We start from the raw sequence: 12,105 nt of genomic DNA on the forward strand, positions 1-12,105 counted from the left end.
AAACCACTCAACATCTCACCCAGGCCTCTCGTTTCCCCCGGATTCCACGCGCAAGCGGCTAAACCAGGTATGCATGTCGGCATGGAGCATGCATGGTAGGACGCATCTGGTCTAGCCAGTATAGGAAAGTGAGGTGATTAGTTCGCCCCACATATATACTCCGATTGGCGGGAGGCGTTGGCGGTGACGCGGTGAAAAAAATGGGCTTCTTCTTTGCGCTTATGGCTAATAGGCATTTAGATCTCTTTGCTCATTGAGTAACCTTCCTTTCAAGTCAAGTCCAGGTAGCTGTTGAATGCTCTGGCTATTGGAGTGATATCTTTTCCAATTGTACATTCGGCGCTTACTTCCTTGGAATCGTTATGTTCGTATTTGATAATTAGCCCGACATAGTGGTTCCTAACTTTGAGCGCAATCACGCGTTTTTGGGGTTCGATTTAGAATTACCATGCAGCAAGAGATGGAAATGGATATACGGAGGCTACCTGAGTCAACCGAGACGGGGAAAGAGGAGGTAGACATGGTACAGAAAGGGCAATTGGAAGCAGCGCAAGGAACGGATGTCGAAGAAGAAGCCCAAAATGGGAAGAGGAGTAGGCTGAGAATGGTGGCTATCATCACTGCGCTTTTTGTAAGTTTGGACCTACTCACCATCTCCATGGCATCTTCGATGAACGAAATGCCCAATCTCCCTACAAAACCCTCACATGCAACACACTAACCACCACCCAGCTCTCCCTCTTCGTCTCAGCCCTCGACGCAACAATCGTCTCTACGGCTCTTCCCACTATATCACGCGACCTCAACAGCGCCACGGGCTACACCTGGATCGGCGGCGCGTACCTGCTTGCCAACGCCGCTTCAGGCCCCATCTGGGCCAAGTTGTCTGACATCTGGGGCCGCAAGCCCATCATGTTGGCTGCACTTGCCATTTTCTTTGCTAGCTCGGCGGTTTGTGCGACGGCGAAGACGATGCAGGAATTGATCATCGGGCGTGCGTTCCAGGGTACGGCGGGTGGGGGGTTGATTCTGTTGGTGCATGTTTGCATTAGTGATTTGTTCAGTTTGAGGCAGCGGAGTTTGTTGATGGTGAGTTGCTTGGCAGGTGGTATCGTGGGAGTGGTCTGGTTAATTCTTGTGTGCAGGGCTTCACCGAGGGCATCTGGGCGCTGGCAGGTGGCATCGGTCCGGTCTTGGGCGGTATCTTTGCTAGTCTGGTCACTTGGAGATGGTGCTGTGAGTGTCATCTTTCTCCTCTTCTTCTCTGCGAACTTGCGCTGACTTTAATCCCCCCGACACCCAGTTTACATCAACTTACCTATCAGTGGATTCGCCGCTGTACTCATAGTCCTGTTCTTGGACATCAAGCATGAACACACCTCTTTCATCGATGGTATCAAGGCCGTAGATTGGTTCGGCATGTTCACCTTCCTTGGCTTCACGCTTATGATCCTTTTGGGTCTCGATTTTGGAGGCGTACTTTTCCCCTGGGACTCCGCCAAGGTCATCGCTCTACTTGTAGTAGGCGGAGTGATGATATTTGCGTTCATTTACAGCGAGGCAAAAGTGGCCAAGTACCCATTGATTCCCATGACGGTATTCCGCCGGGGAACAAATATCGCTGCTTTCCTCGTCGTATTCTTCCACGGCTTTGTCTTCATTGCAGGCGAGTACTATATGCCGCTGTATTTTCAAGCCGTTCTCGAAGCTTCTCCGTTGCAGTCTGGACTACTCCTCCTCCCCTTTATCGTCACAGGTGCGATTGCCGGAGTTCTCTGCGGCCTCATCATGCACAAGACTGGCCACTTCCGTGAGATCATTTGGGTGGGCACACTGCTCCTCACCATTGGTTTCGGCCTCTTCATCTCCTTCGACGCATACACATCGACTGGAAAGGCAGTAGGTTTCGTCATCCTCGGCGGTCTAGGATCCGGGATACTGTTCGAGGCACCAATGATTGCTATTCAGAGCCAGGTCGAACAGCAAGATGTAGCTACCGCTACTGCGACACTATCTTTCGTTCGTAATATCGGCGTCGCAATATCCACCATCATCGGCGGTACCATCTTCCAAAACTCGATGAACGGTCAGGCTTCTTTTCTTCGAGACGCTGGGCTACCGCAGAATCTATTGAGTCAACTTGATGGCGACAGCGCCATGGCGAATGTCATGCTTCCTGCCACGTTCGAGAATGCGGCATGGGAACTTGCTGCGAAACAGGCCTTTGCCGCCGCGATGCGCAATATGTGGATCACGTATACGGTACTCGCTTTCTTGAGTTTTGTCGCAGGTCTGTTCATCAAGGCCGCAGTGCTGGGAACGGATCATGTGGAAACTGTCACTGGATTGAAGAAAGAGAAGGTCGCGGCAAGAGTAGAGACGGACAGTTCGTAGGATGTGAAACGCGCTGTGGCGTGCACTTGCGCCGGAAGGTGTGAGGTAGTCGTTGAGATGCTCGCGGCAGCGACGATGACGTCACGCCACTTGGAAACAACCCGTGGGCCTTTACGATGGGAAACCATCTCGACTCGAAATACTCCAGACACCAGCTATCTAGATCAAATCCCGATCCCTGGCCCAGGTTGCCCTGCTTATCGCTTACCCTCCATGGCTCCATTGTGATCTCTATTCTCGCGCACCGTGCGGCACACTGATTGGAGAAAGCTACCTAGGTATAATTGTGCGCGATAGTTTGAAGCTTCGGAATCGCCGTCGCCGATATGATCTGCCTCCTGACGCTTAATACGCTTGCACCTTGCATCGTATCTGTCCAGTATTCCAGACGAATATTGTGTGGAATGCTGTGTGATGACGTGCGGGTAAGGCTGGCAGCGTCGGACAGGCCGACCCCGCCTCGTGGTGGCTGCAGGTAGTCATCTCGCCAGGCCGAATCCCCTGTGGGTAGCGCTCGGTGTGAGCGGGGCCCAAATACTACATCGCATACTGATCTCGAGAGGTTTTCGTTATAAGAGGGTCGCAGTGCGTTCAGTTCCTGGTGCGAAGAGATTCAATGCGACATCGAGGTCTACAACTCTGCGATGGCTGAGACCCAAGAAGCGCGTTGTCTTATCATTTGGCAAAAATACAGCATCTGATTCAGCATTCAGGGTAAGATTAGATTTCTCTGGGGTGACGGGGTGGGATGTGGGTCAACATCCGCGATAGGTGCGGGTTCCCTGGCACGAGGTTCGTTGACGCCGCATGCGTCCGCGTCACACGGCATGTCTAATATCCTGGAAGACCATTGTCCATATTGTGCCTCACGTCCGAGAAACGATCGATCTCACAACTTCAAAACACACCGCAACGTCAATGAAGGGTAGGGATACCATTCCCTGAACCGTACGAAATGGAATTTTTACCGCGCTGTCCGGCATCACTGACCCCTCTTTCTGGCGCAGAAGGCCTGCTTCCGGTGAAGAATAACGTCACAGCACCTGGAGCTTACCGCTGTTTAGTCTGACTTGCGGTGACGCCCGCGACTCGTCGTTTACTGTAGGGGAACGTTTGGGTGTTTTTGCGCTAGCAGCAATGGTTCTCTGCGATCACAACCATAGCGCAGTACTCTGGAGTACCTTGAGCAGTCGGTTAATCGTCTCAAATTGCCCTAGAGTATGTTGATATCAGCGCCATGTCGTCTCTGAGCCAATATGGGCCCGCGGTAACAAACCAGGAACAGGCGAATGTTCTCATGCCATCTGTGATCTTTGCTTCGCTGCTCTCGATCTACGGATAGTGTCACTCGTGCAAAGGGCTGATTCAAAAATATCCGATCGCTTTCGGTGTGACCCGTGTATCTTTGCATATGCAGCCACCACCCGCTGCAATGGGCTTGGAACGGCGGGACGGATAGACTGCACCACCATCGTGCCATTCGAATGTGCATTTCAACAAAACAGGACAGTATACGTATGCAAGGCTTGCAGAATCACGCGTAGATCCACTAGTGGGTAGTTTTCGAGAGGTGAATACCTCGAGCATCACCTCACTGTCGTCCACGCGCCATCAGGAAGAGCTCGCCATAGTGCGCCCATTGCGCTAAAGAACTAAGGAAGTCAAAGCTTCCGTGATGGTATCTTACGTGCCCATACATTGCCGGCCGCGGCTGTTGTACAAGCAGATAGTCCCATGAATGATTACTGCCATCCACACGAGTCTTGGCGCGGATCGACCGCTGGCCGGGTAGATTGGAGACAGCCGAAGCCACCATAGTGACGTCTGAAGCGGGTATAACACATGTTACCAAAGCTTCGGGGGCGTTGTCGTCTTGATTCGGCGCCGCCGTTGAAGCCTTACAATCGGGAACATACAGGTACTAGCGTGTTGTTGTCAGACGGCCGCTCATCACATGCGGTAAGCTCTGGCATTCGAAGACGGTTCGGACGATAAGTCTGCTCTCAAGCCTCGGCTCTGGTTGATAATTCTACGGCATCTCCGACTTCATGCATCTGTTGTTGGCGATTTCGTGGGGAGTCGATTTGCATTGGTGCATTTTGACAGGCAAGACTCGGAGCGACACTGACTGTGGATGATGATGTGGAAGACCACGGCACATCGCGCAGCCTACCACAAGATGTGATTATATATACACTCGTCGTTAGCCAGCCTTCTTGACGCTTCGATAAACATACTGAATTACACCTGGCTTCAACAGGCAATATCATTATTCTCCGCTCTTGTTTATCCCCACCGATGATCCTCTCGCTTTGCCGGGAACTTCTTGCCACCGGGCCTTCGTCTCACTTTCAGCTCTTCCACTCAAGCATCTCTCGACCTGCATAATCTCACCACATGTAGCCAGTATGTCTTCCAGAAGCGGGGACTCGGACATCCATCCAGATCGCATCCAAGCCCGCGAGGACCAATGGCGTCGCGACAACCAAGCCAGAAACCGGTCACCAGTCAGAAATAGAAGCTTCGATGTGACCGAACTCGGCGCCATCGGTGCCCTCTTTGATATGCCTGGGGATGAGCCTTGGCCTCCCAGCCTAGAGCTCACCGACCACGACGCCCTGTCTGACAGTGCCAACTTCACAACGATGACCACAGATGCTAGCATCGATCTACGAAGGGTCGAGTTAAGGGGAACTGCAGGCAGCTCGCCCATATCTCGCGCATGCACTCCTGGAAAATGCGTCCCGTATCTTCCATTGCATGAGTACGAGGAACTACAACGACAGAGATCGGCCAGCAGTAAGACTCTCCACAGTATCCTCGGACGATCTGATGTCTAACCAGTGCTATTATTCGATATGCGTTGGCCAGAGTTCACGCTGACGGATCGATAGAGCGACGCCGAATCTCTGTGTCGACCACGGTAGAGCCCGGAACACAGGACGAACTTGATGAACATGACGAAAACCACTATATCGAAATGCACAACACTCCCTTCTCCAACCATACCCCATCGCACGGCTCCCGTGACTTGACAGACAAAGAGGGTTGTAGCGTGAAGGATGTGGGGCTCAGTTCTTCAGAACCTTGGTCGCAATTCGGTCGAACTGTCGGAAAGAGCGTCTGCAGTGGCCCACAACCGTATGCTCTGCACTACGAGGGTGTCGCCGAATGAATGACCGTCACATGGAGGTCCACAATGATGGCAACGCCACTGATGAAGGTTTTGCGATGAAGCAATGGAAACAAAGTCTTCGTGACAAGACCTGTGGTCTCGTCGGCATCGGATTGTCTTCTGTCAGCAGCCTTGGTAATGGGGATTTCTGTTATCATTGGTTCCTTGTCGCTACCGATCTTCGGCTGAACGTTTTTGCTCATTTGACTCCAAGATTACATCGTGCATTGATAGTCGCGAGCGAACAAGGAATACATCATATCCACCTCTTCGTCCACACCTTCTAGTCACTGGTCCCGCTGACAAAAATTATCGAAAGCGGCGCTCAATTACTTCGAGACGTAAAAGCATACGAGATCTGATGCTGCGTTGAATGTTCAAGTGAGATTAAATCCGGCCCAGGAAGAACGTCCTAACGAAGGAGTGCTACCCATCTGCGTAGAACTGCGGATGATCTGAAAGTCGATCTGCATCTTGCGCGAGCAAAAGAAAAGGCGCGCACTGTATATGCGCCGCCGTATAGCAAATATCTGCGTTCATCGTCCAGAAGCCCATGAAGCGCCTTGAGCTAACCAGGTAGGCACGGGTGTCGCTGCTTCCGAGTGGATAACATCATGAGCTGGCGGGGAACGTACCGTTTTAAGACTTTGTCGCAGCGCACTTCCTGCGTATCTGGAAATAACGCGTTTGAAAAGCAAGATCAAAGAGGGGAGAGCGGGATTTGCACATAAGAGTGATGCGACGGCAGCGGCAGCGCCATGACCCCCGCAAGTTTCCGCAGGGCAAAACTGCGGGGCCGGGAAACGCCCTCGGGATGCAGGTGAGCCAAAATCGCAACCCCATTGAAACCTGAATCAGACACTTCTCAGAGATATCAGGGGTCTTGCAAGCTGCTAGTAGATCGGTCGTCATGCTTTTGTCGGAATGGTGGAGATCTACGGCTGTCGGCTGCCACGGACCCTCTGCGCGTTCCGCGCAAAAGCAAATTTCGTACGCCTTCGACGTTCGCTATCGAAACAGACGTTTACCGTTCATGAGCGGGGTCTTACCAGTGGTGTTGAGTAATACTAAGAGCAATCTAACCTTCCTGGTCTTTGCGTGCATACAGTGATTCGGTTGGCTCAAATCTTCAAGGGCTGTAAATACATGTTTGCTAAGATGTACTTCTCCGTCAAGGAGTGAGGGACGGTAAGTCTAATCGACGCAAACCTACACGCTGTAGTACATCGACGCACACTTCCAAGCAAGTTGTCAGTAGCTGTATCGTTGTCGATAATCCTACTGTCAATCTCACAACAAATATGAGAACACAATGACTGAGCATTGCAAGAGTGTTCGGCCCGTTCGTGATGCTACAAGTAGCTTCTATCAAGTATGTGGTGGTAGCAAGTACTACTATATCTATACAAATCGCTTTTGTTCATACAAAATCGTCCCTCGAAGTGACAGTGGTGGTGATGGTGATATCGCCCGGGTCCTTCGGCTCATGGTTCCAAGCGTTGTTCCCATGACTCTCCCTGAGTATCGTCTCCTCGCTTGCTGTATCACTGCCCATCCGAACTGTTGTCTGTAAAACACTCTCCCCAGGGCCCATGTATATTTTATCCGACTTCCTACTTCCATCCATACCACGGCTGCTCTTGGACTTGGAGTACTCCTTGAGTGGATAGGAGTTCTGGCCTGAGGAGTCGCCGTGTGAACCGTATTTGATGCGGACGTAAAGTGGCCGAAGAACGGGGACACACGCGCAAACAATCGTGAGGAATACTTCGGTAGAAGACCAAAGAAGCATACTCGCGGTGTCGTACACATAGTTCTCCATTGAGGACATGGATCGCAGTTCAATGGTACGGACAACAGAGCACGCACCGGCAAAAATGCCCAAAGAGAGACCAGATGCGATCGTAATCTTATCCTTGCGTTTCATATTGAGTCCCATGATAATGTGCCAAGCTAGAAACGGTCAGTGTCTACTTTGGAGTGGTACGCAGCAGGGTAACGTACGAAGGAGAGCGAGAACGAAGTCCATAGCTGCAGACCAAGCGCCCATCGTTAGACCGACCTCAGTGAAGTTCAGCCAGCAATAGCCGCCTTCGATTGTTTGATCCCATAAGAACGCCGATGGTACACACTGAGTGTACAGAAGCGTTGTTGTGATGATGCAAAGCACTGTCGTACTCGCTATGCAAAACCAGAGGATAGCAATGTGCCATCTCTTAATAACAATGCGCAGGAGAAACAGTGCTACTGAACCCTTGGAGGCAGCTATTCCCATGATGCAGATGCCTTGACCGATGGCTTCCCACATGATCGATTTGGAGTAGTTGAGGTCGAGTCGTACAATGTCGGCCGTCTGTTTGCCAACACCATAGGTGATACCAACAGACACGCAGCCAACATAACCGATGAAGGTAGCCTTCGAAAGTCAGTTTATTGAGCCTTTGACTAACTACCAAGTTGAAGTTTGTGAATAGGTGTAAACTTACCAGATTGACCAACATCAATACGTCGTCCCATCCGATATTTCTCACAATATACTGCCTTGTGTACATTCGCAATGCGACAAGCACAGTGCCAAGAAAGACCTGAGCCCACATCACTCCATTGAGTATGTCCGCAAAATCAGCTGGCTTGCCCATCTTGATTGCTGATAACTGGTTCTGGTTGGAAACCTGGGAGGGACCTCTCTCCTCTTCGTTTGCTATTCCAGTGTGTCGCTGATGAACGTGTAGGCTTGTGTCCAAAGAAGAGACAATTATGGATGAGGTGAAGGCAGCCCTGTACTCTGCGCAAAAGGTTTTATGTTCAGATCAACGACTCGAGTGGTGGCAAGGAATGTTAGACTGACGCATCTATAGCCTCAATTGTGACCTCGAAGACACCCATGCTGAAGAGCAAACATACTTGCATGTACGTCCACGGCCCGAGCGCATCATTGCAACCCCGTTGTGGCTATGGGAAACTGAAGGGGGGCCGGGTTTCCAAGCCAAAACAACCCGCTAATTCTCGGGACCTGCATAGGCAATCAAACAAGGCATAGTATCAAAGCTTTGTTGCCGTTCTTGTCGCTCTCGTTACCCTGCAGAGAGGCGCTATGAGTGAGGTTTCATGCATGCGAGGCCTCGAAAAAAAAGCAGTCCTCCGTTGAATCCTTGTGTAGCTTGACGTTGGTAGACTGTTTTTACTTTGCCGCCAAACTAGTTCCCGTCTTCTGCTTCACTTCTTCCCAGAGTGATTCATTTTGCATACCCAGGAGAGGTGTTGATCACAAATCTCTCGCAACTACCGGAGCAAGATACCCCGTTGGCGCCTCATGTGCCAAATTGTCTTGTATCTTGCAGCTTGCATAGCACGAAGGAAGAGATGAAATGCTTTTTCTTTTCCTTGCGGGTTGACGCAGCACAACCTGCGGTCCAACAGGACCTGTTGTTCATGGGTCCGCTTCGTCTGATTCGCTGAGGGCCAGTTGTCCGCGTGATGAAGATTGGCTCAGGTTGAGCGCTCAGGTGGAGTAGGATGGTGTTCCTTCACCGTTCAGCGATGAAGCTAAATGTATCAGGACCAATGAGTGTCCAAAGCTCGGAGTATGCGACTACCGGTTATCCACTGTCCCCGAATGTGGATGCCTATCCGGTTTGAATCTCGTAACATCCCGTCTCTGGAATGCGGTGCTGTGCACTAGTCAACTGGGGCATGTCCTTCGCGAAACCTTGGATCGTTCATGCTACGCAAGTGGCTTCGAAATGACATTGCGAAAATTTGTTCTTGCATGCAGAATTCGATGATCTGAAGTTGTACAGGAACGTTTGGCCTTTCCGTGACGGGCCGTTGCCCGCACTACTAATCGTGAGGGTCAGCTGTAGGCCACACCAGACTCGGCTAAGCGATCTTTAGTGGCGTTTCAATCGCACATCCGACGGATCAACCTCGGTCTAACCAGCAGCGGCGTGCGGAAAGGAGTGAAGGAGCGAAGGAGTCAGATCCTACGAGGCAGTTTTCCAGGACTGTGGAACGCAGATAAGCGTGTTCATCTGCGCCGTTCTCCGGGGACTGTCAAGAGATGCATCCCGAGGTCGCATCCAACATAGGAGCTTGATGCGGTTGGACCTGCAAATGGAGCGAACCTCACCTGCCTCACACCTGCTCTGCAGGGCCCGGTCAGTCCCCACATGATTAGCCTGTGTTAGTACCCGTGAACCGTAAAACTCCACACCTCCCGCTGTCACTCCGTCATTAGTGCAAGGGACCGCTTCCCCGACATTCGCGATGGCTGGTACGACCAATGGCTTAGCCTAGGATTGCGATAAAAAGGTGGTGGGAAAAAGCAATACACGCCATGCTTGTACGCAAGCGGCGCCTTGCCTCGCTCAGGGCAAGTTGGACTTGGCTTCACCAACACCAGGGCGACCAAGCGAAGGGGACTCGATTCTGGCCCCGTCTTCGTACATATGCTAGACCGATACCTGAACATGCGGCTACTAGGTGATTCGCAACAATCTGAAGCGGGAAGGCCTTGTCACCTGCATTACCATATTCAATCCTCTTCCCACTCCTGGGGTTGTGTCCTTCTTTCCTTTTTAGAATCATATTGTATGTGCGGATTTAAGTGATAACATGGCATTGGCAGGGTTATTCGTGAAGGCAATCGGCCTCGGAGCAGTCCTTCTCATCACTCGATATGTTCTGGCTTACTTGCAATCCCCACTCAAATCTGTTCCCGGTCCCTTTCTAGCCAAATTCTCGGATATCTGGCGTTTCCTCAATCACTATGGGCAAACTCATATCGAGACCCAGAGGAAACTTCATGAACAGCATGGCGATATCGTTCGTCTCGGTCCCAATACCGTTAGTGTTGCTGATGCCAGTCTGATCAAAACTATTTACAACACTCGTGGGACGTACTTGAAGGTCAGCGCATGGAACACAACTGCTATTGAAACGACTGCTGACATTACAATAGAGCGATTACTACGTAAGATATAGGCAGTCGTCCTTAGAAGTGGATCATGCTAACCCTCCCTCGGTCTATCAACGACGCGCTTCAAGATGGGCATCTCATTCAAAACATCTTCAGTACGCGCAGCAATGAGTTCCACTCCAAGAATGTTAAGCCAGTTCAAAAGCTGTACAGTCTTCAAAATGCTCTCCAGATCGAGAGTATTATGGACGACAACCTTCGTACCCTTTGCAGTCAACTCGACGCCCGCTTTGTGGAAGGCGCCAACAAGGACCAGACATGCGATATTGCTGATTGGATCTCGTTCTTCGCATGGGACTTCTTGGGTGATATGACCTGGAGCAAGCGTATTGGCTTCATGGAACAGGGTACGGATGTTGGCGATATGCTTGGAACCGCTGAACGTGTGATGCGCTATTTCTCCGTGGTATGTTCTACGTTGAGTCAAAAGCTCTCATAACTGTTTCGATTACAAAACTTCTTACTGACATTCGCTAGGTCGGCCAAATGCCTGTCCTCGACAAATGGCTCGGAAAGAACCCTAAGTGGCCACGCTCGCTCTATAAGTTCGATGACTTCTCCGTTGCTGCCGGCTTCTCCGTCGAGCGGTTTATGGAGCGTATGCAGAAACCTGAACTTGGAAACGGAAAGAAAGACTTTCTCAATGGCTTTCTCGAAGCAAAGAAGGAATTCCCGGACCTTGTCACCGACAACGAGGTTATTGGATACATGATCATCAATGTGAGTGTTTCGTGGCTGCGCTGTGGCGTGGGTAGAACTAACACCGCTCCTGCAGATTCTCGGTGGTGCCGATACCCTTGCCATTGTGATAAAAGGCATCTTCTATCACATCCTCAAGTCATCAGCATCCAAAGAACGCCTCGTCGACGAACTCCTCTCTGCACGTCTCTCCTTCCCTACGTCCTATACTACGATCGAACAGCTACCTTACCTAGATGCATGCATCAAAGAAGGTCTCCGTATGCATCCCGTTGTAGGTCACATTCTTGAGCGCGTTGTGCCTGCAACTGGTCTTACATTGTCCAACGGAACAACATTGCCACCAGGAACAATTGTCGGGGTGAACCCATGGGTCCTTCATTACAAGGAGAGCATTTTTGGTGCGAAGCCCCATGAGTTCCGTCCGGAGCGATGGCTGCAAAGTGAGCGCGAAGAACCCGGCGCGTACGAGGCCAGGATCAAGAAGATGAAAGACGCAGACATGTCGTTCGGAGGAGGCAACAGGATCTGCCTTGGCAAGCCTTTGGCACTGGTAGAGGTCTACAAGGTGCTTGCGACAGTATTTGGAAGGTATAAGGTACGTTTTGACTTCTTCTGGGTGTGGATGTGAGTGCTAATGTCTCAAAGATCGAGCTTGAGGATCCAGAAAAGGAATGGGATCTACACAAACAATGGTTCGTATGGCCGCATGACATCAAGGTCAAGCTGAGTCCACTTGAAAGCATCAGCGCGCCATGAGTATCTCCATACGGAACGGCACCTAGATGAAAGTGAATGAAGCATGCGACACACCCACACACAGTTTCGATCTTACAATACTACATCAACAAGGGAATCT

General features: G+C 51.0%; 3 protein-coding genes across 3 annotated transcripts; 2 read left to right on the plus strand and 1 right to left on the minus strand.

Annotated features, from left to right (window-relative positions):
• Positions 1 to 448: 448 nt before the first annotated feature.
• Positions 449 to 2,394, plus strand: J4E88_006426 (uncharacterized protein; the record flags this gene model as incomplete). The annotated part of the gene is made up of 4 exons (XM_049400051.1): positions 449 to 631; positions 733 to 1,089; positions 1,146 to 1,236; positions 1,304 to 2,394. The coding sequence occupies 4 exons, from the start codon at positions 449 to 451 to the stop codon at positions 2,392 to 2,394; spliced, it is 1,722 nt and encodes a 573-aa protein (XP_049254362.1).
• Positions 2,395 to 6,989: 4,595 nt separating this feature from the next.
• On the minus strand, positions 6,990 to 8,208 carry J4E88_006427 (uncharacterized protein; the record flags this gene model as incomplete). The annotated part of the gene is made up of 3 exons (XM_049400052.1): positions 6,990 to 7,522; positions 7,574 to 7,985; positions 8,056 to 8,208. 3 exons carry the CDS (start codon positions 8,206 to 8,208, stop codon positions 6,990 to 6,992), a joined length of 1,098 nt encoding a protein of 365 aa, XP_049254363.1.
• A 2,367-nt stretch (positions 8,209 to 10,575) lies between these two features.
• Positions 10,576 to 12,005, plus strand: J4E88_006428 (uncharacterized protein; the record flags this gene model as incomplete). Its single annotated transcript, XM_049400053.1, has 4 exons — positions 10,576 to 10,953; positions 11,025 to 11,267; positions 11,323 to 11,844; positions 11,895 to 12,005. 4 exons carry the CDS (start codon positions 10,576 to 10,578, stop codon positions 12,003 to 12,005), a joined length of 1,254 nt encoding a protein of 417 aa, XP_049254364.1.
• Positions 12,006 to 12,105: the final 100 nt, after the last annotated feature.

This window comes from Alternaria novae-zelandiae, assembly GCF_023758075.1.
Source record: "Alternaria novae-zelandiae strain BMP 2774 chromosome Unknown scaffold_12, whole genome shotgun sequence".
NCBI lineage: Eukaryota > Fungi > Ascomycota > Dothideomycetes > Pleosporales > Pleosporaceae > Alternaria > Alternaria novae-zelandiae.